Source organism: Dromiciops gliroides, chromosome 3 (genome assembly GCF_019393635.1).
Source record: "Dromiciops gliroides isolate mDroGli1 chromosome 3, mDroGli1.pri, whole genome shotgun sequence".
Lineage (NCBI taxonomy): Eukaryota > Metazoa > Chordata > Mammalia > Microbiotheria > Microbiotheriidae > Dromiciops > Dromiciops gliroides.
In genome coordinates this window covers 467549889-467572054 of record NC_057863.1, presented here as the reverse complement: position 1 = coordinate 467572054, position 22166 = coordinate 467549889, and the positions used below count along the sequence as shown (strand labels likewise).

Here is a 22166-nt window from a genome sequence, read left to right as displayed (position 1 = left end):
AATTGAGTGTATTAGACTACATTGATCAATTGACAAGCCTTTGTTAAGCCCTGACTATGTCACACTCTATGCTATTCACTGAGGGTACAAAGACAAAAATGAAACAGTCCCTACCCTCAAGGAGTTTCTATTTATTTGATAGACTTAGTGATGGCCCCAAAGCCTGGCCTCTCAGAAACCTATTTTACTTTTGGATTCATGACTGTGTTTTGGAAGGTTGAGGCTTTGGTGGTCTTACTTTGAGATAAAAGGGGCACACATGAAGAAGGAAGGTAACACTTTCCCCTGTCTCCTGCATTATTTCACAATACAGTTCCTCAAAATTCACTATTTGCAACCTCTCATGACCCATAAGTTAGCCAATCAGCAAGCATTTGTTAAGTGCTTACCACATGCCAACCACAAACATTACTCATTAGGATGCTCAATCCAGAAGTCTTTAAAGGTAAAATGCTTCTCTCTCCTATTTCTCCTATTCCTAATCTCTACCCAGGCCCCCAGTTCTTTTTAGGCACTCAGCACTAGCTGATGTCCAAATGATGGAGAAAATTGGTCTGAGACATCATTAACAAGAGTCAGATTTTACAAATATTGGTTCTGAGAGGCTCAAAAACCATCCTGTGTTTTCTATTAATGGCATAGGGGGCTTTTATGTGAGTTCTCTTGAAATGAGGAATGTGTTTTTATTTTTATGAGAAGAAATCAAACATAAGATTTGAATACTGCCTTTGTAAATTGTATAGGTGATACTCAATGAACTCTGCAGGCTTAGCCCAGTCTTCAAGCCAATAGTCTGGAGAATGTGTATTCATTTCCCAAAGAAACATGACTGTTGTTGTGCATGTATTTTATAGCAAGATCAATTCCTATTACCCTGAAATAATTTCTTGAAGATTTTGCCTAGAAATATTATGAGACTTTAGGGATGGTAAACTTTGTTCTTTCTCTCTATTGATTTAATTTCTTTATTTATTGAACAGAAAAAATACCACCAGCATTCAGATGCTCTCAAATTTACTTCCATTGAGGATGCTCCTATTACAGTACAGTCTAAAATCAACCAAGCCCAGAGGAGTGATGTAAGTGCCAATTATGTTAATGTCCTGATATGCGTTGATAAAAGAAGTACTTAGCTTAAATGTTCTTGCTATCTATAGCAGTACCCAATGCAGAGTATAACTTGTCTGCTTGCATTTGTGTATAAAACCCATCAGATTGAATATTCCTAGAAAATGCTATGTGATAGAATAATCTGGAAGACAATTCAGCACTCCCATCTCTATATGTGACATGTCACCCATGGCAAAGGTGAGAAATTTCAATAAATGGGAGGGAGGCTCATTTTTCTGTAATGCCTGAAAAGAAAATTGATGATAAACTGAACAATACTGGAGAAAGTAATGGCAGTGTTATCCTTATATGTAGATAGCATAGGTAGCGGTCTGCATGGTATAATCTCCATGGTGCTAAGAAGTCCTTCCCATGTAAATATAGCTACAGATCTGGATGAGTTACATATAGATCTTTGATGGGCTGAGGGAGGGGGACCTCCTAGCATTCCTGACATGTATGTGTGTGTATGTGTGTATGTATATATATATATATATATATATATATATATTAATGCAGAAGGATAGCTATATATCACATATATCTCATGGGCTTTATGCTGCCTAAGATTCCTTTATTATTAGTAGGGAAGGAAAAGCTTTCATTCTACAAATAGAGAAAAAGTATAGGATACAAAAGCTCTTGAGAGAAGTAATGTGTTAACTGGTATTTGCAATAATATAAATTACTGATATTGGACACTTTTATGAGCACAGATTTTCTATGGGAAAGGCTCTGGGTATCTAAAGTAATAGAGACAGGATAGTAGAGAGAGGGGTAAAGGGCACAAAAAAGGAGGATGAGGTTTATAAAACAAAAACTTTGCTCATTTCATTGTTCCAATCAGGGTAAATCCTAAATCTAGGGTTGAATCAGTCCACAAATATTGATTTAGCACTTACTATAAGCCAGAGCCTATGCTCGGCATTGGGAATACAAACATGGGTGAAACAGGCCCTGTCCTCAAGAAGCTTAGTCTAGCCAGGTGAGATGGCATGCATGGATGTATATACATCTATAGTGGGCATGAGATAATTTTGGGTAAATTCACTAGTACTTGGGGGGTGGGATAAAGTTCTTCAAGGAAGGCTTCAGTTATTTTTAGACAGGGTCGCATTCCAGCTGAGCCTAGAAAGGATTCTAAGGGGACAGAGGTCAAGAAGAAATATATTTGAGGAATTTTGTTGTTGTTATGTCGTTTTTTCAGTCGTGTTTGATTCTCCATGACCCCATTTGGGGTTTTGTTTTTGTTTTTCTTTGTTTTTTTGGTAAAGATACTGTAGTGGTTTACCATTTCCTTCTCTTGTTCATTTTACAGATGAGGAAACTGAGGCAAACAGGTATAAGTGACTTGCCAAGGGTCACACAGCTGAGTGACAGGCCAGATTTGAACTCAGGAAAATGAGTCTTTCTGGTTCCAAACCCAGTGCTTTATTCTCTGAGCTACCTCACTGGCTATATTTGAGGCATAGGGGGCAGCCAATGCAAAAGCACAGAGATAAGAGATCAGAAGTCACGAAAGAGGAAAACTAAGGCCAGTTTAACAAGACCTTAGTACATGTGATTGGGTGTAATACATAATAAGGTTGGAATGTTGAAGTGGAGCCAGATTGGGAACAATTTTAAATGCCAAATGGAGACCTTTACATTTGTTTGATCTCTGAAGTAATAAGGTAAAGGGAACAATCATTTATCAAGTGCCTAGTACATGCTATAAATTTACAAATATTTTCTCAGTTGATACTCACAACCACCCTGAGCAGTAGGTACTTTTATGATCACTTGCTTAAAGTTGAGGAAACTGAGGCAGAGAGAGGTTAAGTGATTTGCCCAGAATCACACAGCTAGTACATTTTTGAGACTGGATTTGAACTCAAGTCTTCCTGACTCCAGATCCAACACTATGCCATCTAGTAGCAGATAATATGGAGCTATATATGTTTGAAAAATAATGTAATGTTACATTGACCAAAGAAGCATTTGCTTAGTAGATCGTTAAATAACTCACAGTTTGTAAGAAGCACCTACTATGTGCCACACACTATATTCTACTTACTAATTAGAGAAGAATTTTCTGTTTGGTAGGCTACTTTCTGTAATGCCCAGGAGTTTTTATATCAAAAAATGAGTTACTTTGTTATCTATACCACCACCATTCCCTAACCCACCGTCACCCCCACCTTTCCACTTTCTGCTCTATTTATATTTGTTTATTTACTTTCAGAGTGGTTGGGAGGAAACATTTAACACTTGCTAAGTTCTTTAACCTTTAATACTCTCAGTTTCCCAAGGATATAGGTCTTTACTAGACTGGATGTCCTTCTGGGAGCAGCTAGGTGGCACAGTAGAGTGCTTAACTTTGAGTCAGGCATACCTGAGTTCTAATCCTGTCTCAGACACTAGCTGTATTTCCCTAGACAAGTCACTTGACCTTTTTTCCTCCTCAGTTTCCTCACCTGTAAAATGGGATTAAGAAAGTATCTACCTGGGGAGCTAGGTGGTGCAGTGGATAGAGCACTGGCCCTGGATTCTGGAGTACCTGAGTTCAAATCTGGCCTCAGACACTTGACACTTACTAGCTGTGTGACCCTGGGCAAGTCACTTAACCCCAATTGCCTCACCAAAAAAGAGAGAAAGAAACTATCTGCCTCACAGGATTGGTGTCAGGATCAGATGGCATAACACATGTAAAGTGCTTTGCAAACCCTAAAGTACTATATAAATACTAGCTATTATTGATGTAAAGTAAACTTTAATTTGGGGCTTTTCCATAGGTTCTAATCTGTAGGGTAGGAGGGAGAGGCAAGAAAGAGAGGAAGATAATTTCCTGGGGAACCTAATTTTGTTCCAGTCAGAAGTTTAGGGGAGAACAAAACTAATACACCTATCCAAAAGGCTAATTTTGAGAATGGGTCAAATATCCCAACAGAGTTCTAGACATTAACAGGCCACCTTTCTCCACATCCCAGGAATGGCTCTAACAACCATAAAGACTGTTAAATGACCAAGGGGCCGAGGTTACAATTGAGTCTCCTCATGTGTATTAATTAGTGAACATGCATGTCCTTGCTATGAGATCCCCTGCCAGCTAGCTAATGCTTGCCAATGCTCATTCATTATATTCCAGTTCTACACCAGAATGGAAGAAACCCTTCTTGGATTCCATAGGCATCCATTAGTTTAGTGCATATCTTTTTTCTTTTTTTCCAGAAGGATATGGGGATACCAGATAAGCCCCTTTTCAAAAGAATCCTTTCTTATGCAGTCAGAACTACATCTGAAAGTCAGTTTGGGAGGCAGTTAGGTGGCACAGTGGAAAGAGCACTGGCCCTGAATTCAGGAGGACCTGAGTTCAAATCCAGCCTCAGACACTTGACACTTACTAGCTGTGTGACCCTGGGCAAGTCACTTAACCCTCATTACCCTGCCCCCCCCCAAAAAAAAAAGAAAAAGAAAGAAAAGATGTCTATAGGACATCCAATTCGCTAGGTCCAATAGGCAGCTGGAGACATTAGACCAGATGTCAGAAGAGATATTAGGGCTGGATAAACTTACTTGAGAATTGAGCATAGAAATGATCATTGAATCCATGAGAGCTGAGGAGATCACCAAGTTAAATAATGTAGAGGGAGAAGAGAAGAGAGCCTAGGATAGCCTTAGGGAAACAGTTTCAGTTGAATGAAGAAGGATATTCGTCTTGTGGAATCATGATCTATGATTAACCCAAAATTGCCAGTGTTCCTAGACAGAGTGTGTCAGTCTCCTGCCCTATGATCTCAATTGCTATTACTGTAAACTTTCTGGACCAAAATGCTCATCCCTGACCACCTCTGCCCTATGTGTGTTATTTCCCTTATTAGAATACAAGGTTTTTGATAGCAGAAATGAGCTATGCTTCTATTTTCTCCCCCGGGCTTAGAGAAATTCTTGGCAAATAAGAAATGCCTTCACTCATTTATTCTTCCATTCATTCGCTCTATCTTGCCCTGGCCCTTATAATCACAAAAATCAATTGTATATTTAATTATAGTTTCTAGGGAGAGTACTTAGGAGATATAACTGTTGTTGCCACTGTACAGATTATACATCACAGTGTCTGGCTGAATACTGTTCAACACTGATTGAACTGGGACCTGTCCCAAAATTGCCAAGCTGAGGTCTGAGGAATTGAAGTGGCTCAGATTCCACAACAGGATTAGAATATGTAAAAGATCCTGCCCATATACATATACATATACAGTGACTAGATACTGGCACCTGACATTGGCTTCCCAAACCTACCAATTCTCTGTGAAAATACTTTATAAGGATTGTAGAGACCTCATTCTACTGTGGAGTAGAGCAGGCTGAAACCAAAAGCAGCCTCCAGATTCTACCTGCTTCAGTACTGATCACATTGCCTCATGCCTAGTAGATATTTAATGAATGCTTGATGAATTGAATCTCCTCGTATCAAAAGAATACAGATTAACTTTGGAATGCATCTTTCAAGATTACCTGGTCCAACTCCCTTATTTTATGGATGAGGGAGCTGAAGCCCAGAGTAAGTAGCTGGCCCAAGGTCATATAGGAAGTGACAAGTCTGAGATTTGAACCTAGGTCTTTTGACTGTAAATACATCAGTCATTCAATTGCCCCATGCTTAAAGCTCTTGAGACATGATTGAGTCAAAGGAATTTTTTACTAGTCTAAATAAAGATGGGTACTAGGTGGCACAGTAGATAGCATACTGGGCCTAGAGTCATGAAAACTCATCATTCAGAGTTCAAATCTGGCCTCAGACACTTACTAGCTGTGTGACTCTGGGAAACTCACTTAACCCCATTTGCCTCAGTTTCCTCATCTGTCAAATGAGCTGGAGAAGGAAATGGCAAACCATTCCAGTATCTCTGGGGCCAAGAAACCCTAAATGGGATCACAAAGAGTCAGACACAACTGAAAAATGACCAAACAGCAACAATTTAAAAGAGGAAACAAGTAAAATAAACGAATATAGAAAAGAATCTCAGTTGTATCTAAGTGCTTAGGGTCAAGGTTGTCACATATTCACAATGATCTCAGAGTCCTATGTTCTCCCTTGTCTATTATATTTCACCACTTCACTTTCCCTGTGTTGACACAGAAAGTCAGCCCTTCAATGTTAGGGGGACAGCTTCCCCCCACTTTTGACCTTTTGATTGTTCTTTTTGTATGTTGTCCCTATTTCTCTCTATCTCTGAAGTTGGTCTCCCACCACTCTGGGCATGAAGAAAAGGTATGTAGCAAACTGATAACTGGGAACTATGGACCATTAACATCCAGTTACCATAAATACTCTTAGAAATTCAGACCCTTTTTTCAAAACCTCTAAGGTTTTGGAATCTCTATGTCCCAGTTATTTTAAGTATACAGGTAAGATTGCATCTGGCAATGCTCAGTTTCCAATCCACAGGCTTTGATACATAGTGAGCCTATGTACAGTAAGTGGGTCAGAAACAATTGCTTCTGAAAGTGTCAGGTATTTCAAGTATAAAGGTGAAATCACCCAATTTCATTTTTTATTAATGGCACAGGTCAATGGAAAGTTTGTAATAGGGGAGCAACAGAAAGTAGCATATTGGGAACTATCTTGAACTTTAGAGAGCTTATATTTAGCCACAACAAATCTCAATCTCTACTGCAACATGGGAGAAAAGAGTGACAGAGAAAATATCACAGACCACTACAGTTACTGTAATGTTTGTTAGAGCCTTATGAGATTTTTTACCTTTATAGGGAAGAGGGTGGGTTCTCATCTTCTGGAGAGCCATTATATGTCTTTTTACATGGGAAACTCTATGTCTTCTAAGGAGGTATGGGGTCAGTTTTTAGTAGTAAAAGCCATCTGGTAACTAAGTAAGATTAATGGATTGTTTTTTATTTATATATTCAATTGATCATTTATTTTTCTATTCACTCATCTGTAGCATTCATTAATATGGTACATGGGCCATTTGACTTGGAGTTGTTTTTTTCCTATCCTAATTTAAACTTCCTGTTAGAGAAAGCAGGAGAAGAAGAAAAACCCATAACACTTGAATGTATCTGGTGGAATCAAATGTCAAATTTTAAAATGAAACTTGCAAGCTTATATATCATATGTAAATTGAGGCAATGTCTGCCTTCTCTTGTATGAGTCAGAATGAACAATAAGAATAGTCCTTCTAAATAGCTGAATGATCCAAGAACCAAGGATCAACTGCAAGTAATTCTATTCCAGCACAAGCATTCTGAGCTAGAATTCTTCTTTCACCCATCTTTTCACTATGGCAACATACAACCTTTGTACCATTACTGTCTTTGTCTGGCTGGCCTGGATGTCATTAGACCAAGGTTTTAAGTCCTAGCTTTGCCAGTAAAAATGAGCTCTGTGACATCGAGCCATCTTCATCACCTCATCTGTAGAATGAGGGAAATGGATACCACAGTCTCAAAGGTTCCTTCTAGCTCAGACATAGGATCATAGCTTTAGGCCTTGAAAGGACCTCAGAAGTCAGCTAGTCCCACCCCTTCATTTTGGAGATGGAGAACAAGGGTCCAGAGGGGTTACACAATTTCCTTAAGGTCACGCAGGTAGTAGGTAGCAGAACAAGGATTCAAATCCAGGTCCTTCGACTCCAAAGCGACCATGTTTTCCACTCTATCATGCTGTTTCTTCAGTGGATCCTAACTTTCATTTCAAAAGTTAATTTTTTAAGTTGCCACTCTAAGCACTAGTAGCTGCTCAATGTCCTGTCAACTCAGGTCGTTGGCTTTGCAGAGGGACATACAGTGGCCAATTAAATCAGTCCCAGTTCTTCCTAAAGGAGCCCAAATGATATCAAGATCAGAAACCATTTGAAAATAATGGGAATTGGGGCTTTGTACTAAATTAAAGATTATTTTTACTCAACACTCCTTTTGTGGCCCCAAGCCAGGGCCACAAATTAAAAGACATCTGAAAATTAAAAGGCAGAATCCACTCATCACTGACACCAATTAGCATTATTATTACTAGATAATTAATCCAGTCTCTACTTGCATCTACAAATTATCTGAATCACATTGCCACACAAATTTATACCAGGAACCTCTCCAGGTGTACCTTTGACACTACCTTTGTGAACTTGATTAAGTTACTTAATTTCTCTATGCCTCATTTCCTCATCCACAAAATGAGGAAGTTAGATCAGATGACTTCTGATGTCTCTACCAGATCTAAATATATGGCATGATCTGTGATAATGATCTTAACAGGATAGCAGGTTTACCACCTAAGGAGAAAGTCTGCTTTCTAGAAAGAACAGAGTATTAGCACCCCTGGGACTGATGCTGCCCACTATGACAGTTCTCCAATTTTCTCCATGTAGGGAAAGGTGTTAAACCAGCTCTCTGGATTCCCTGGATCATGGAAAACCCATATTGTGCCTAGTTATAATTACTACAGATGTACCAAGTTATACTGTATTTCCAATTGTTTACTTACTAGGTCTCTAAATATCAAATGAACTAAAACATTTTAGAGTCAGTCAGTCAAAAAACATTTATTAAACATCAACTACATGTCAGGAATTGTGCTAAGTGGTGGGGATACAGATATGAAAAAGACAGTCCTTACCTAAAAGGAGCTTACAATATGTTTTTCTAATAATTTCAAAGGATATCAAATATGTACAAATTTTTTAAATCCTTTTAGCAAATTCAAGCCTTCCAGAGCAAAGTTAAAATACAAGTGTAGTTGTGAATATATATTTTATGCTTCCATATATTCTTGAATTTACCACTGAGATTCCCCAATATAGGCATAAGATAATCTCAATCACGTTAATTATTTCTTTTTTTTTCTTTTCTTTTTTTTTTTGCAGGGCAACGGGGGTTAAGTGACTTGCCCAGGGTCACACAGCTAGTAAATGTCAAGTGTCTGAGGCCGGATTTGAACTCACGTCCTCCTGAATCCAGGGCCGGTGCTTTATCCACTGTGCCACCTAGCTGCCCCCGCATTAATTATTTCAAAAAGAATGTGTCTTATACTATTGAAAACTAAGAGCAAGCATTATCTGTAATAGAGATTAAACTAGAAGTCTTTCCAATCAGATTAGGGGTGAAGCAAGGAAATCTGTTATCACCATTACTCAACATCATACTAGAAATGTTAGCTATAGCAATAAGACAAGAAAAAATAAATTAAAGAAATAAGAATAGGTAAGGAGAAAAGAAAACTAATGTTTTTGCAGATGATATGATGGTATGCCTAGAACACCCTAGAGAATTAACTAAAAACTAAATGAAACAATGAAAAACTTTAGCAAAGTTGCAGGATATAAAATAAACACACATAAATCATTAACATTTCTCTATATTACCAACAAAACTCAACAGGAAGAGACAGGAAGAGAAATTCCATTTAAAATAACTGCAGATGTTATAATACTTGGGAGTCGATGTGCCAAGATATATCCAGGATTTAATTATATGAACACTGGTAAAAACAAAAAACAAAAAACAAACACCTATTCACATAAAGACAGATCTAAATAACTGGAGAAATATTAATTACTTGTGGGTAGGCCAAGACAACATAATAAAAATGACAATATTGCCTGAATTAATATACTTATTCAGTTTCATAACAATAAAACTAATGAAAGGTTACTTTCTAGAACTAGAAAAAATAATTCATCAGGAAAAATTTATCAGGAGGAACCAAAGGTCAAGAGTATCAAGAAGATCAAGGGGAAAAAATGGAAGGAAGGCAGACCAGCAATATCAGATCTCAAAATATACTACAATGTCACAATCATCAAAACAATCTGGTACTGGATAAGAAAAAAGTGGTTGATCAATGGAATGTATAATATGCAGAACTAAATGACCACAGTAAACTTGTATTTGATAAACCTAAAGATCTCCTCTATTGGAGTAATAGCTCACTACCTGACAAAAACTGATGTGAAAACTGGAAGGCAGTCTGGCAGAAAGTATGCAGAGATGAATATGTTATACTGTATACCAAAATAAGCTCAAAATAGGCACATGATTTAGACACAAAGGGTGTTATCATAAGCAAATTAAGGGGACATGGGAAAAAATACCTCTCGGATCTATGAATAAAGGAAGAATTCATGACCAAACTAGAGATAGAGGATCACAAGTCAAAATGGATGATTTTGATTACGTTAATTTACAAAGCTTATGCACAAACAAAACCAATGCAGCCAAAATAAGAAGAAAAGCAAGAAACGGGGAAATTTTATAACAAGTATCTTTGATTAAGGTTTCATTTCTCAAATAAATAGGGAGCTGAGGTAAAATTTACAAAAATTAAGAGCCATCCTCACTTGATAAATTGTCAAAGGATGTGAACAGGCAGTTTTCAGAATGAGAAATTAAAGCTATCAATAGTTATATAAAAATGCTCTAATTCTGTAATAATTAAAGAAATGCCAATTAAAACAATTCTGAGATATCACCTCACATTCATCAGATTGGCTTACAGAAGAGAAAAAGGAAAATGACAAATGGTGGATGGAATGTGGAAAAATAGGTACATTAATGTATTGTTGGTAGAGTTGTGAACTGGTCCAATCATTAGATTTCAAGCTCTTTCAGGGGAAGAACTGTCTTTTGCTTCTTTTTGTATCCCCAGTACTTAGCACAGTGGTACATTTAATAAATGTTTATTGATATATTCTAGATAATAATTTGGAACTATGTCCAAAGGGTTATAAAATTGTGCATACCCTTTCACCCACCAATAACACTGCTAGGTCCATACCCCAAAAATATAAAAGAAAAAGGAATAGGACACATATGTACAAAAATATTTATGACAGCTCATTTTCTGGTGGAAAAGAATTAAAAATTGAGGGGATGTCCATCAATTAGGGAATGGTTGAACAAGTTGCACATAAGATTGTGATGGAATACTATTGTTCTGTAAGAAGGAGATAGTTTTAGAAAAAGTGTTGGTTTCAGAAAAACCTGGGAAGACATATGTACTGATACAAAATGAAGTGAGCAGAACTAGGAGAACACTGTATACAATAATAGAATTGTTGAAATGATAATCAACCTATTCTGATCAGTACAATGATACAAGACAATTCCAAAGGATTCATGATGAAAAATGCCATTGCCCTCCTGGGAGATTACTGATGGACTCCGACTGTAGGTTAATTATATTCTTTTTCTTCATTTATTACTCTTGCTTGTTTCTTCCATGACATAGCTAATAACTCCTTGCATGACTTCATATCTATAATGGGTTTCATATTTCTTGCTTTCTAATTGGATGGGGAAAGGGAAAAGGTGGAGGAGGGAGAGAATTTTGAACTGAAATAATTTTTTAAAATTTCAAAAGAAGAAAGTGTCTTATACAACTAATTTCTATGAATATATTTTGGCCCACAAATTATTTGAGGCTCTTACATTATGTCTTTATATCCGTGGTTAATCTGGATGTATGTGACTGCCCAAATTTCTAAGGGTCAGACGTGTGAACAACAGGACCAGTATTACCAGATTCTATCACGTGGCAGACTTTAAAAATAGGTCATAATTAATTGGGTTGACTTGTCCTGTCCAATCACTTATAGCCATCATATAAGCCTCATGATGAAGATATTTTGTAGCTATGACCATTACCCAAGGCTTAATTCTGTCTTCTACCTTTGTACCTTCACAAAAGACTATCTTCCATGCCTGAAATGTACTACATCCTCATCTTTGAGTCTGTGTATTTGTTTTTAAAAACCCTTACCTCCCTTCGAGGTTCAGCTCATAGACCACCTCCTACCAAAAGCCTTTCTTGGTGTCAGTTGTTAGTGTTCTCTCTTCCCCCACATTATAATGGTGTATACTTAGCTGATTACATGTTATATTTCCCTCAGTACTATATAAGTTACTTGAGAGTAGAGTATGGGGTATGAAATTAGCACTGTAAATTAGAGAAGATGTCAACCCGCATCAGTGGAGAAATTTTTCAAATTGGAAGTTCCTGACATAAAATAATAGGTTGTGAACAACAAAAACCCCCAACAATACTGGATGTGGAAGGGACCACAAAAGCCATTTATTCCAATTTATAACTTAAAAAAAAATCTTCTCTCCAATAGACCCTGCAAAAAGCATACTGATTGGGCTCAAATATGTCCAGTGAAGGGGAACCTATCACCTCCTACAGTAGCCCATGGCACTTTTAGATGGCTCTAAGTCATAAGAAGTGTTTCCATACATTAAGTCTAAATGTACATCTGTCAACTATTGCTGCCAGGAGCCTGTAGAATAAGTAGAATATCTCTTCTACATGATAGCCCTTCAACTACTTAAAGACAGTGATCATGGCTCCTAACTCAAGCCCACATTTCAGTTCCTTGAACCCATCCTCATGTAGTGTCAAATTAAAGCTGCTTCTAAGTCATGGTTGGTTTGTCCTACTGATAAGCTGGAGAACAGGTTGTCCTACTCTCCACGTTATCAATCTCCTTCCCTAAAGGTGGCACCTGGAACTGAACAAAAATTTCCAGTTGTTTAATTAGAGCAGACTGAAGTAACTATTACCTCCCCAACTTTGTACACTATGCTTCTCGATGCATCCTATACCGATTTAACATCATCTTCTTAAATTCAGTCCAATGTCCCAGAGGAAGAATTCTTAACCTGGGAATCCATAAACTTTTTTTTGAAAAACAAAACCAAATCTGATAACTGTATTGCAACATAATTAGTTTCCCTTGAAATCCTATGTACATTGTTTTATGCATTTAAAAACATGATTCTGAGAAAGGGTTTGTTTGTAGGCTTCACTGGACTGCCAAAGGGGTTCAATGACCTGAAAAGGTTGAGAAGACCTGGTGACCTGGTCTCATTTTGTATGCTGACATCAAGCAAAATCAAGATGATCACTTGCTGGGTTTGCTGAAGAGATATTCTTGTTCAGGTATGATATGGATTGAATGGCTCTGAGTTAGAGCACAGGAGAGTTGACATAGCACAGTAAATAGAAAGCTTGCCTGGGAAGTCAGAAGGACAAAGGTTCAGGTCCTGCTTTGGATATGTACTAGTTGTTTGACCCCGAGCAAGTCATTTAATCTGTCAGTGACACAGAGGCAACTCTTTAAGATTCTAAGTTACAGATCAATTAATTATCTGCATTGATAGAAGGAGTTTCACTACAAAGGAGTTCTGTATACCAAAGAAATCACAACTCCTGGGGGGAAAAAGTTTAAAAAATAATAGCACAAGGTAAAGTAGAGAGGCCTGAGGCACTCTGCTCCAGACCTTCCAACTTAGGACATCAGTCAACAAACTCCTAAACTATTGTACTATTTTTTTTTTTAGTGAGGCAATTGGGGTTAAGTGACTTGCCCAGGGTCACACAGCTAGTAAGTGTTAAGTGTCTGAGGCCAGATTTGAACTCAGGTACTCCTGACTTCAGGGCTGGTGCTTTATACACTGCGCCACCTAGCTGCCCCTGTACTATTTTTTAACCTAAATCTATCCATCATCCTCATAAGAAAAGCATGAAGGGATTTACCAAATATTCTGCCCAAATATAGGCATAGTTTATTTACAATATTACCCTGATCTACCAGTTTAGCAACCCTGTCCAACAAGGAAATGTGATTAGCCTGGCATAACCTGTTCTTGATGAAGCCATGCTGTCCCTTTGTAATCACTGCTTCCTTTTCTAGATATTCACTAAGCATCCCTTTAATAAGAAATTCTAGAATTTCTGGTAATTGATTTGATTAAGTTTCATTTAGGGATTTTCTGAATATTACTTATTTTATATGTAATCCTTGGCACCCCTACAAGATTAAAAGCATCTTGAAGTCAAGACCCATTTCAGGAGGAGACAGTGGCAGAAGGTATCTGAGAGATAGGAGACAAAACAGAGACAAGAGGGAGCTCACAGCAAATGGTCTCAATTTTTTTTTCTGTAAAATATGAGGCAAGGTTCTCAGATGAAAGGATAGGAGGAGGAGAAGCCATCGAAGGTTTGCAGAAGGATGAAAAGATTTGGAAAAGCCACTGCAAATAGGATGGTAAGTTGAGGAGGGAGATATACGGTACAATTGCCCAGCAGCAGTGAGGGCCCAGTTAACACTGTATAACATAAATTTGTAGTGGACCCAGTCTGAAAGGTCGTATGATTTACTCTATCTTCATTCAGTAGCACATGTGTAGGAGCAAAGGCAACGGATGGTGAGACTGATCCAAGGTTGAGGTTTGACTGGGTATAATCAGCAATATGGTAAGGGGGCTAGGGAATCAAGAGAGGAGGACAGTATAGAATAGGATTGGTTCACTAAGGGGTAAAAATGGGGAGAAGAGGGAAATGGTCTGAGAGAGGATTGAAGGGTTAAGGGATTAAAAGTCACAATGTCAAGTAAGACTAGGGTTTTGTAAGGGGAGACAGAGGGACAAATGAAAAGCCAATAGATTACAGTTGGATAAGAGGATTTCAGAATTCTTGAACAAGGAAGTGATATATTTGTGTGTGACTAACTTTGTGTGTGGCCAATGTAGGATGGAGGAGTAGCTCACAGGAGGTAAGTAGTTTGAGGAACTGAGTGGTTAGGCCATTTGAGGAAGAGTTGATATGTATGTTGGAGTCCCCTCCTATGACGGCAGGAGTTGGAGAAGAGAGATCATTAAAGCTGGGCCAAGTAAGGAGAGATCATTAAAGCAGGCATAAAAGACTATAGAAGTAGGAAGCCAGTCAGCACCTGCCACATAGTGAGCCTTGTCTAGGGGACTAATAGCTAGCACAAAAGAGTCATGATGAAAAGTTGACTAAAAAAAGTGGTTCTCATCCCACTTATTTAAATCAGGTATTTTCTGAACCCTTCTTGGGCTTGGATGACAATGGGAAAGACTGGGGAAAGGAAGAGAAGGGAGAGTTGTGTAGGATTACCAAAGATAATGAGGTATGTGTTACTGTGAAAGCTTTATGACCATCTAAGTATATATAGAGAAGGTTTATCATTCTCTTTTGCATCTTGGAGGAATTGAGGTACAAAGAAACTGGCAAACATGTAGATGAGAGGCACTGGCTTGCCAGGGCTAAGAATATATGGCATGGGGCCAAGTTAGTCCTTCCTAACTTGCTCAGCCCTTTCCAAAGCAGTTGTTTTTTTCTGGCAAACGTGTAACCTTGTGGCTCTGGCCCCACAAGGCTTTGATTCAATGTCACTGATACCCACAGGGCTCCCCTCTGCACTCTGGCTTCCTACTTCTATAGTCTTTTATGCCTGCCAACATTTCTTGGCAGGAGAGTTGAAAGAAAGTCAGCTGGGTTTTGCTTTTTCTTATAAGTATCTCCATTCTGGAATCAAGTGATTTCCTTAAAATTTAACAAAAGTACTCAAGGTAGGGAAGTCAAGAGGGGAAATCACATGACTCCAACCCAGTGTGTATCATACTTAATTCACCACACAGATACCTAAATGTAAGTGAGATGACAAATAGACCAACCAGTAAGTGACCAACCTGTGTCTGTGCCTGCCATGGCTACCACCGGGATAATAGATTTAAAAAAAGATTTAGTCCACAGAAAAACACCCTGAATGTGGAACAGCACGAAATGCACCAGTTGGTAATAATTAAGGAGAAAAAATTGTACTTACTGGGGGGCATTGTGCAAGTTTATCAGCTGCCACCAATTGGACATTTAAGTGTTTACTTTGGGACTTTCCTCTAGACTTAATCAGCCGTTGTAAAACCTGGTAGAAAAACACATAATCTTAAAGTTATTATGAAGAAGTTTGTCAAAGATAAAAACAAAGTCAGGTCTTGTTACTTTGACTCCAAATATGAAAGAAAATGGAATGACACACAAGGAATGAGGTACAATTGTTTCTGCTTTGAGAGACTTCAACTGCATCTGTTTCTTAATCTATTCGGAAGCCTCTATTCACTGCTGACATCCCTTCATTTTAGAGGGTGCTTTGCAAGGGTGAAAGAGCAATTGAGAAACTAACACAAACACACACCATGCACTTGAGATGGTTTCAATTGTGCAACATTTTTGATGGCTATCTTTCTACCGAGGCAATCATCAAAGGGCTTAGTGTTTCTTTCTCTTATCACTGATAATTATGGAAACAATCCAGTGGAACTCGATGCTATGGCTATTAATTTAGGCAAGACAAATAAATTTTGACCCAGGTAATATGAAGTGTGCAACCTCTCTTAGGGTATTGGAACTAGAGAGAGGTGCCAATTGAGGCTTCGATGAAATGGTGCTAGAAAATTAGGCATCCTGTGTACTTGGCTCAACTAATTCCAATAGTACTGCTTATTTGGTATGTCACGTACAAAAATCTTTTTTTTTTTTTTTGAGAAATCTTGGATGCAATCGTATTTTTGTGAGATTGGGAGGGAAATTAGACTAAAGATAAAGGACAAGAGCCCTTGTGAACCTTGAGATTTTAGCAAGAAAATTGTCTAATTTGGATTCACAGTCAAATTTGTAAGCCGGTATAGCCTAATCACCTGCCCCGCATTACCACTGTTTTGTCAGATGATTGACATTAGATACCATGCTAGTAGTTTTGAATCAATTGGTAATGGGTGGTGGTGATAAAGACCCAAATCATGTAGCCCACACACATATGGATTTTAGACCATATGGTTCACTATTGAAAAATCTTGGATCTCTTTGGCTAAGGAATCCTTTTTCTTTTTTTAATAGTAAATGTTATCCCTGATTCCTATGTGTCTCATTAGAATTTTACAATTCTTTGGCAGCTAAGTAGAGTGATACTTTTTCCCCCTTGGGTTAAAATATTTTCTTGTTTTATGGTACACATGTGAAAAAAAATATACTTGTACTTTGGACGTAGTATTAGGGACAGAGAATCTGTATACATATATGCTAGGACTTCTGAGCCATGAGCTAAGGATGTTAAACAAGGAACATGATACTATTTGACATAAAAAAAGTTGTTGTGTGCAAGGTCTAGTAACATGGGAAGAATCAAGATTAGGAAGAAGCTTTTAGAAATTTGCAAATGTTATCCATGGAGATTTACCCAATGAGAAGTCAAATCAGAGACAGAACAAAATAAGGCCTCTACATGGCATATCGGATTGATATGTAGGCTTTTATTCATTTTAAAATCAGGGGAAATTTTTCTTTTACTCTAGAAGAGTGCTACAAAAATGTAAGATTTAGCATTCCTTTCAATGTTTAGAGTAGCTTTCCTCTTCCTTAGTTAGGGTACTATAGCTGTTTTAAAAAGACATAACTTCTTATTTTTGTTTTCTTTTACACTGAAGATCATTAAGACCCTATCTCTAGGGGCAGCTAGGTGGTGTAGGGCACCAGCCCTGGATTCAGGAGTACCTGAGTTCAAATCTGGCCTCAGACACTTGACACTTACTAGCTGCGTGACCCTGGGCAAGTCACTTAACCCCCATTGCCCCGCAAAAAAAAGACCCTATCTCTGAATAGGGGGTCAAATCACGTGTGCCCATGTGACCCCTGAGCTAAGTAATAGTTTGCAAGCTGACATGAACATTTAAACATACATATAATTGGGCAGAGCCTGTATAGGGCAATGGCTTTAAAACTCAGCTTTTCTAGGTTCACCTGAGCACAATCAAATCCCAAATATAATTATAGGGTTTGACAACATTCACTACTGGTCATTTCCCGACTTGGGTCAGTACAGTTTAAACTGACATATTGGAGTATATCAGGCAATCAATAGATACCTACTGGAATAGTTATCTCTCAAATTACCCTTTCCAGAAGTCTAATGATCTATACTTGAAAGATTCACACAAGAACACAAAACAGCATCTCATTTTTACAGTACCATCTTTTTTTTTAAAAGGAGAAAGAATATTAATGTAAAAGATATAAATTTTTGACTCAAGGATCCTCCAAATATATGGCAAGTGTGGCATTGTACTAAGATTCTGGTTGACTGACTTCCTCAAAGACTTTATTAAAGTGTAAACTTGAAGTTCTAGGTCCTTTCTACAAGAGATGGTCAAACACTATATTTTCTTTGATTTTATGGAATTGTGAGGTATAGATTCACTTATTTAACTATGTACTCTACCATCTGCAGAGTAAATGTAGGCCACAGGAAGATTTTTTGAAGAGCTGAACAATGAGGCAGCAATATCTTTGAGCCACCCACTCCTTCCAAGTTTTTTCTTTTTTGGTAACCTCATGTACACACACACACACACACACACACATACACACTTGTGTTTCTGGATCTATACATTTTATCTATCCATCCAGCACCCGCCCATCTATCTAACCATCTATTTATCTATCCATCCATCCATCTATCACATTTTGTATTGATCATTTATCTTGGACAGATACCATTGTTTTACTGATATCGCTAAGTACCTAAAACTTACACATTCATTGGGTTTTCAATATATAATCACTAAGTATGTCTTGGGAAATAATAGATTCTCTTTGCCCATAAGAAATTTGGGGAAGAGGTTATTTCTAGAGAAAACTCCTTTTCTCCTAGATGAGAGGTTTTTACACTTTTGTGTAGCATCATCCTCTACCAGACCCAAGACAGTCTGACAAAGCCTACAGACTCCTTTTCAGAATAATGTTTTTAAATGCGTAAAATAGCATCCATTGGATTGCAAAGGAAATCGATTACATTGAAATACAGTTATCAAAATGATTTTAAAATATATTTATAGACTCCAGGCTATGAACTTTTGTCCTAGATAAAGAAATCACCTAATTACCTTTGGAGATGAAACTTTAACATGGACAATAATTGGTGCTAAGGAAGTCTTTATAAGTTGTGCTGGGTGGTTGATGGTATCCGCGTCAAGGACAACCAGTTGCAAGGATCTTGCCAACTCAAAGATTCTTTCAATTTCACTTTGTACTTCAGCTAAGAAGAGAAACAGAAACAACAGGTTAAAGTCATTCCCATTTATTAGTTCTTACTCTCAGTAGAATTGTTTTCAACTAGCCAGTTTGGCAACAGTATATTCTAGTACATCTTACACTTTTTCCCATTTGCCCTTTATTTTCTAACTCGTTCAACAAGCTTATCACCACATGAGAGGAAACTACATAAATTGAGGCAAAATAGTAGAGCAGAAGGAATATTGGACTGGAAGTCAGAGATCAGGGTTCAAATTCTTACTTGTCTTCAGGCCTCAGTTTCTTAAATCTAGAAAATGAGGGGATTCGACTAAATGATCTCTAAGGTCACTTCTAGCTCTAAAACTATGATTTCAAATCTCGTCGAGTGAAAAACCTTGTTATTTTTCAAATAACCAGATCTACATTGTAGGCATTGCTAAACAATCCAGTTGTTTTGATTGTAAACTCCTTGAGGACAGGGATTGTCTTTTGCCTTTTTTTTTATCCCAAGCACTGAGCACAGTGCCTGGGATGTGTTAGATGCCTGATAAATGCTTATTGCTTGATTGATACTTCTCAAAAACAGTAAAACTGATTTTATAAATGAACAATATGGCTTCATCTGAAATATAAAAATTTGGCAGAGCATTTTCTACTTCCATTGTGCACTTGCCCCATTCTATTGTATTTGTATGCATTCCTTATCACCCTTTCTTTCTCTTTTTTTTTGGGGGGGGGTGGGGCAATGAAGGTTAAGTGATTTACCCAGGGTCCCACAGCTACTAAGTGTCAAGTGTCTGAAGCCAGATTTGAACTTAGGTCCTCCTGAACCTTATCACCCTTTCTAAGGAATAAGCCTCTTTAAGAAGTCAGACCCTGTCTTACTGATCTAGGTGATACAGTAAAAAGAGTGCTAGACCTGAAGTCAGGAAGATTTGAGGTTGAATCCTGCTTCAATTACACTAGCTGTGTGACCCTGGGCAAGTCAAATAGCCTCCATTGGTCTCAGTTTCCTTATCTGTAAAAGGGAGATGATAATAGCACCTACCTCAGGGATGTTGTGAGGATCAAATAAGATCATTTTTGTAAAGCAAATTGCAAAACTTAAGGTATTATATGAATGCTAGCTATTATTATTTGTATCTTTCCATTTCCCATACCTCCTGTGTTACACTTCAAAGGCATTAAATGAATAAGTAAATGAATAAGCCATGTCTATACTAACTGTATATTAAATTTTCAGAATGTTTAGCCTAATAACTTTGTTCCTCAACCCCTCCCAAATCCCCAGTGTAGAAGTACCAAGCTGATAGTATCTTTCTACAAAATATCCAGCATATACAAATAAGTTGATCTGAAACCAAAACAACTTTTTTCCTTATTTCCCCACCCTCCTTGTTTTGTCCAATCTGGAAGTTCAGTGGTCACATCTGGATCCAATCCCACAATCTCTGATTAGCCAGAGAGCTTTGTGCAGCCTTGGTGGCCCCTGCTCTTTGTGTAGCCTGATGGCCCCATGTTCCTGGGAGCTCACCATATTGGTGCTGGACTCAATGTGGGCACCCAATCAGTTTTAGCCAACTTTAGCTCAGAACTCCAGAGTTCAAGAGGTCACCAGCCTCAGTATCCCAAGGAGCAGAAAGCACAGACACGTACCAACACACCCACTTGACAATATCATTTCAGAAGTGAAATATTGTCTGGCAAATCTGGAACCAGATCTGCTTATGCAATGTACATTCATGGTCAATGTCAATTTTAAGTTCTTATGAGGAAAAAAAATGTTATGTTGGCATAAATGGGATCCTAGATTTAGATCTCAGATGGGGCTGAGTCCACTTCCCCTCATTTTACAATTAGGACTCAGAGAGATGAAGTGATTGATTCCTGGATCACATAGCTAATAAGTGTCTGGAGTGGAATTGTCATCCATGTCTTTCAGACCCTGAGTCCAGTACTCTAACCACTATACCATAGTGTCTTTTACAATACTTCCCTTAAATGGGATTTAGATTTAAATAAAAAAAACCCTTTTTTATGTTGCCAGTATAGATGATAAGCTTACGTCATCTTGAGAAAGAAAAATCTGACACTATTTCTTTCTTTCTTTTTTTTTTTTTTTGCGGGGCAATGGGGGTTAAGTGACTTGCCCAGGGTCACACAGCCAGTAAGTGTTAAGTGTCTGAGGCTGGATTTGAACTCAGGTACTCCTGAATCCAGGGCCAGCGCTTTAACCACTGCGCCATCTAGCTGCCCCTGACACTATTTCTTTATCATATTTTATGCATGAGCTCTCATAAGTAGTCATTGATATATCACAAAATAAAAGAGCATTCTTTAAAAAAAAGATAAATTAGGAAATTATTCTTTGTTCTACATGTTAGCTTCAGGGTATGTGGCCTTGTTTCCCACTTCCTGTTTGCATGATATACTCCCACTGGCTTACATAGGTGTGACATGTGGTTGGTGTATGTTAGAATAAGTCTGATTTGCTACAAATTAGGCTGATACAGTTTTGTGTGAAGCAGCCAAAATTCAGTGAAATAAACTGAATCTATTGCCACAAACTTTACATTTCCTAAGTGGAGTGGATTCCACAGAGGCACTCCTGTATAAACAATCCAGTGATGTATGGACCTTAAATGCATGAAAAGAATTAGCTAGCCTTTATATAGTACTTTAAGGTTTGCAAAGCATTTTACATATATTATCTCATTTACTTCTCAAAACAACCTTATGAGATAGGTGATATTGTGTTGTTACTTTTTTTTTTTTGGTGAGACAATTGTGCTTAAGTGACTTGCCCAGGGTCACACAGCTAGTAAGTGTCAAGTGTCTAAGGCCAAATTTGAACTCAGGTCCTCCTGAATCCAGGGCCGCTGCTCTATCCATGATAGGTGATATTATTATCCCCACTTCACAGATGAGGAAAATGAGTTTGAGAGAGGTTAAGTGCCTTACCCAGAGTCACACAGCTAGCAAGCACCTGAGGCAAAATTTTAACTGAAATTTATCTGACTCCAAGACAGTTAGGTAGCACAGTGGAGAGAGCACTGGATCTGGAATCAGGAAGACCAGAATTCAAATTTGGCCTCAGACACTAACTAGTTGTGTGACCCTGGGAAAGTCACTTCACCTTGTTTGCCTCAGTTTCCCCATCTGTAAAATGAGCTGGAGAAGAAAATGGCAA

General features: G+C 38.0%; 1 protein-coding gene across 5 annotated transcripts in view; it reads right to left on the bottom strand.

The window, feature by feature from the left end:
• Positions 1-22166, bottom strand: part of CACNB4 (calcium voltage-gated channel auxiliary subunit beta 4) — a 351173-nt gene that overhangs the window by 21482 nt on the left and 307525 nt on the right. For all 5 annotated transcript variants that reach the window (XM_043992572.1, XM_043992573.1, XM_043992574.1 and 2 more), the window contains 2 exons: positions 18847-18998; positions 15738-15833 (listed from right to left, as the gene is read on the bottom strand). In XM_043992572.1, the coding sequence (XP_043848507.1) occupies positions 15738-15833; positions 18847-18998 (248 nt within the window). The remainder of the gene's footprint in view (positions 1-15737; positions 15834-18846; positions 18999-22166) is intronic.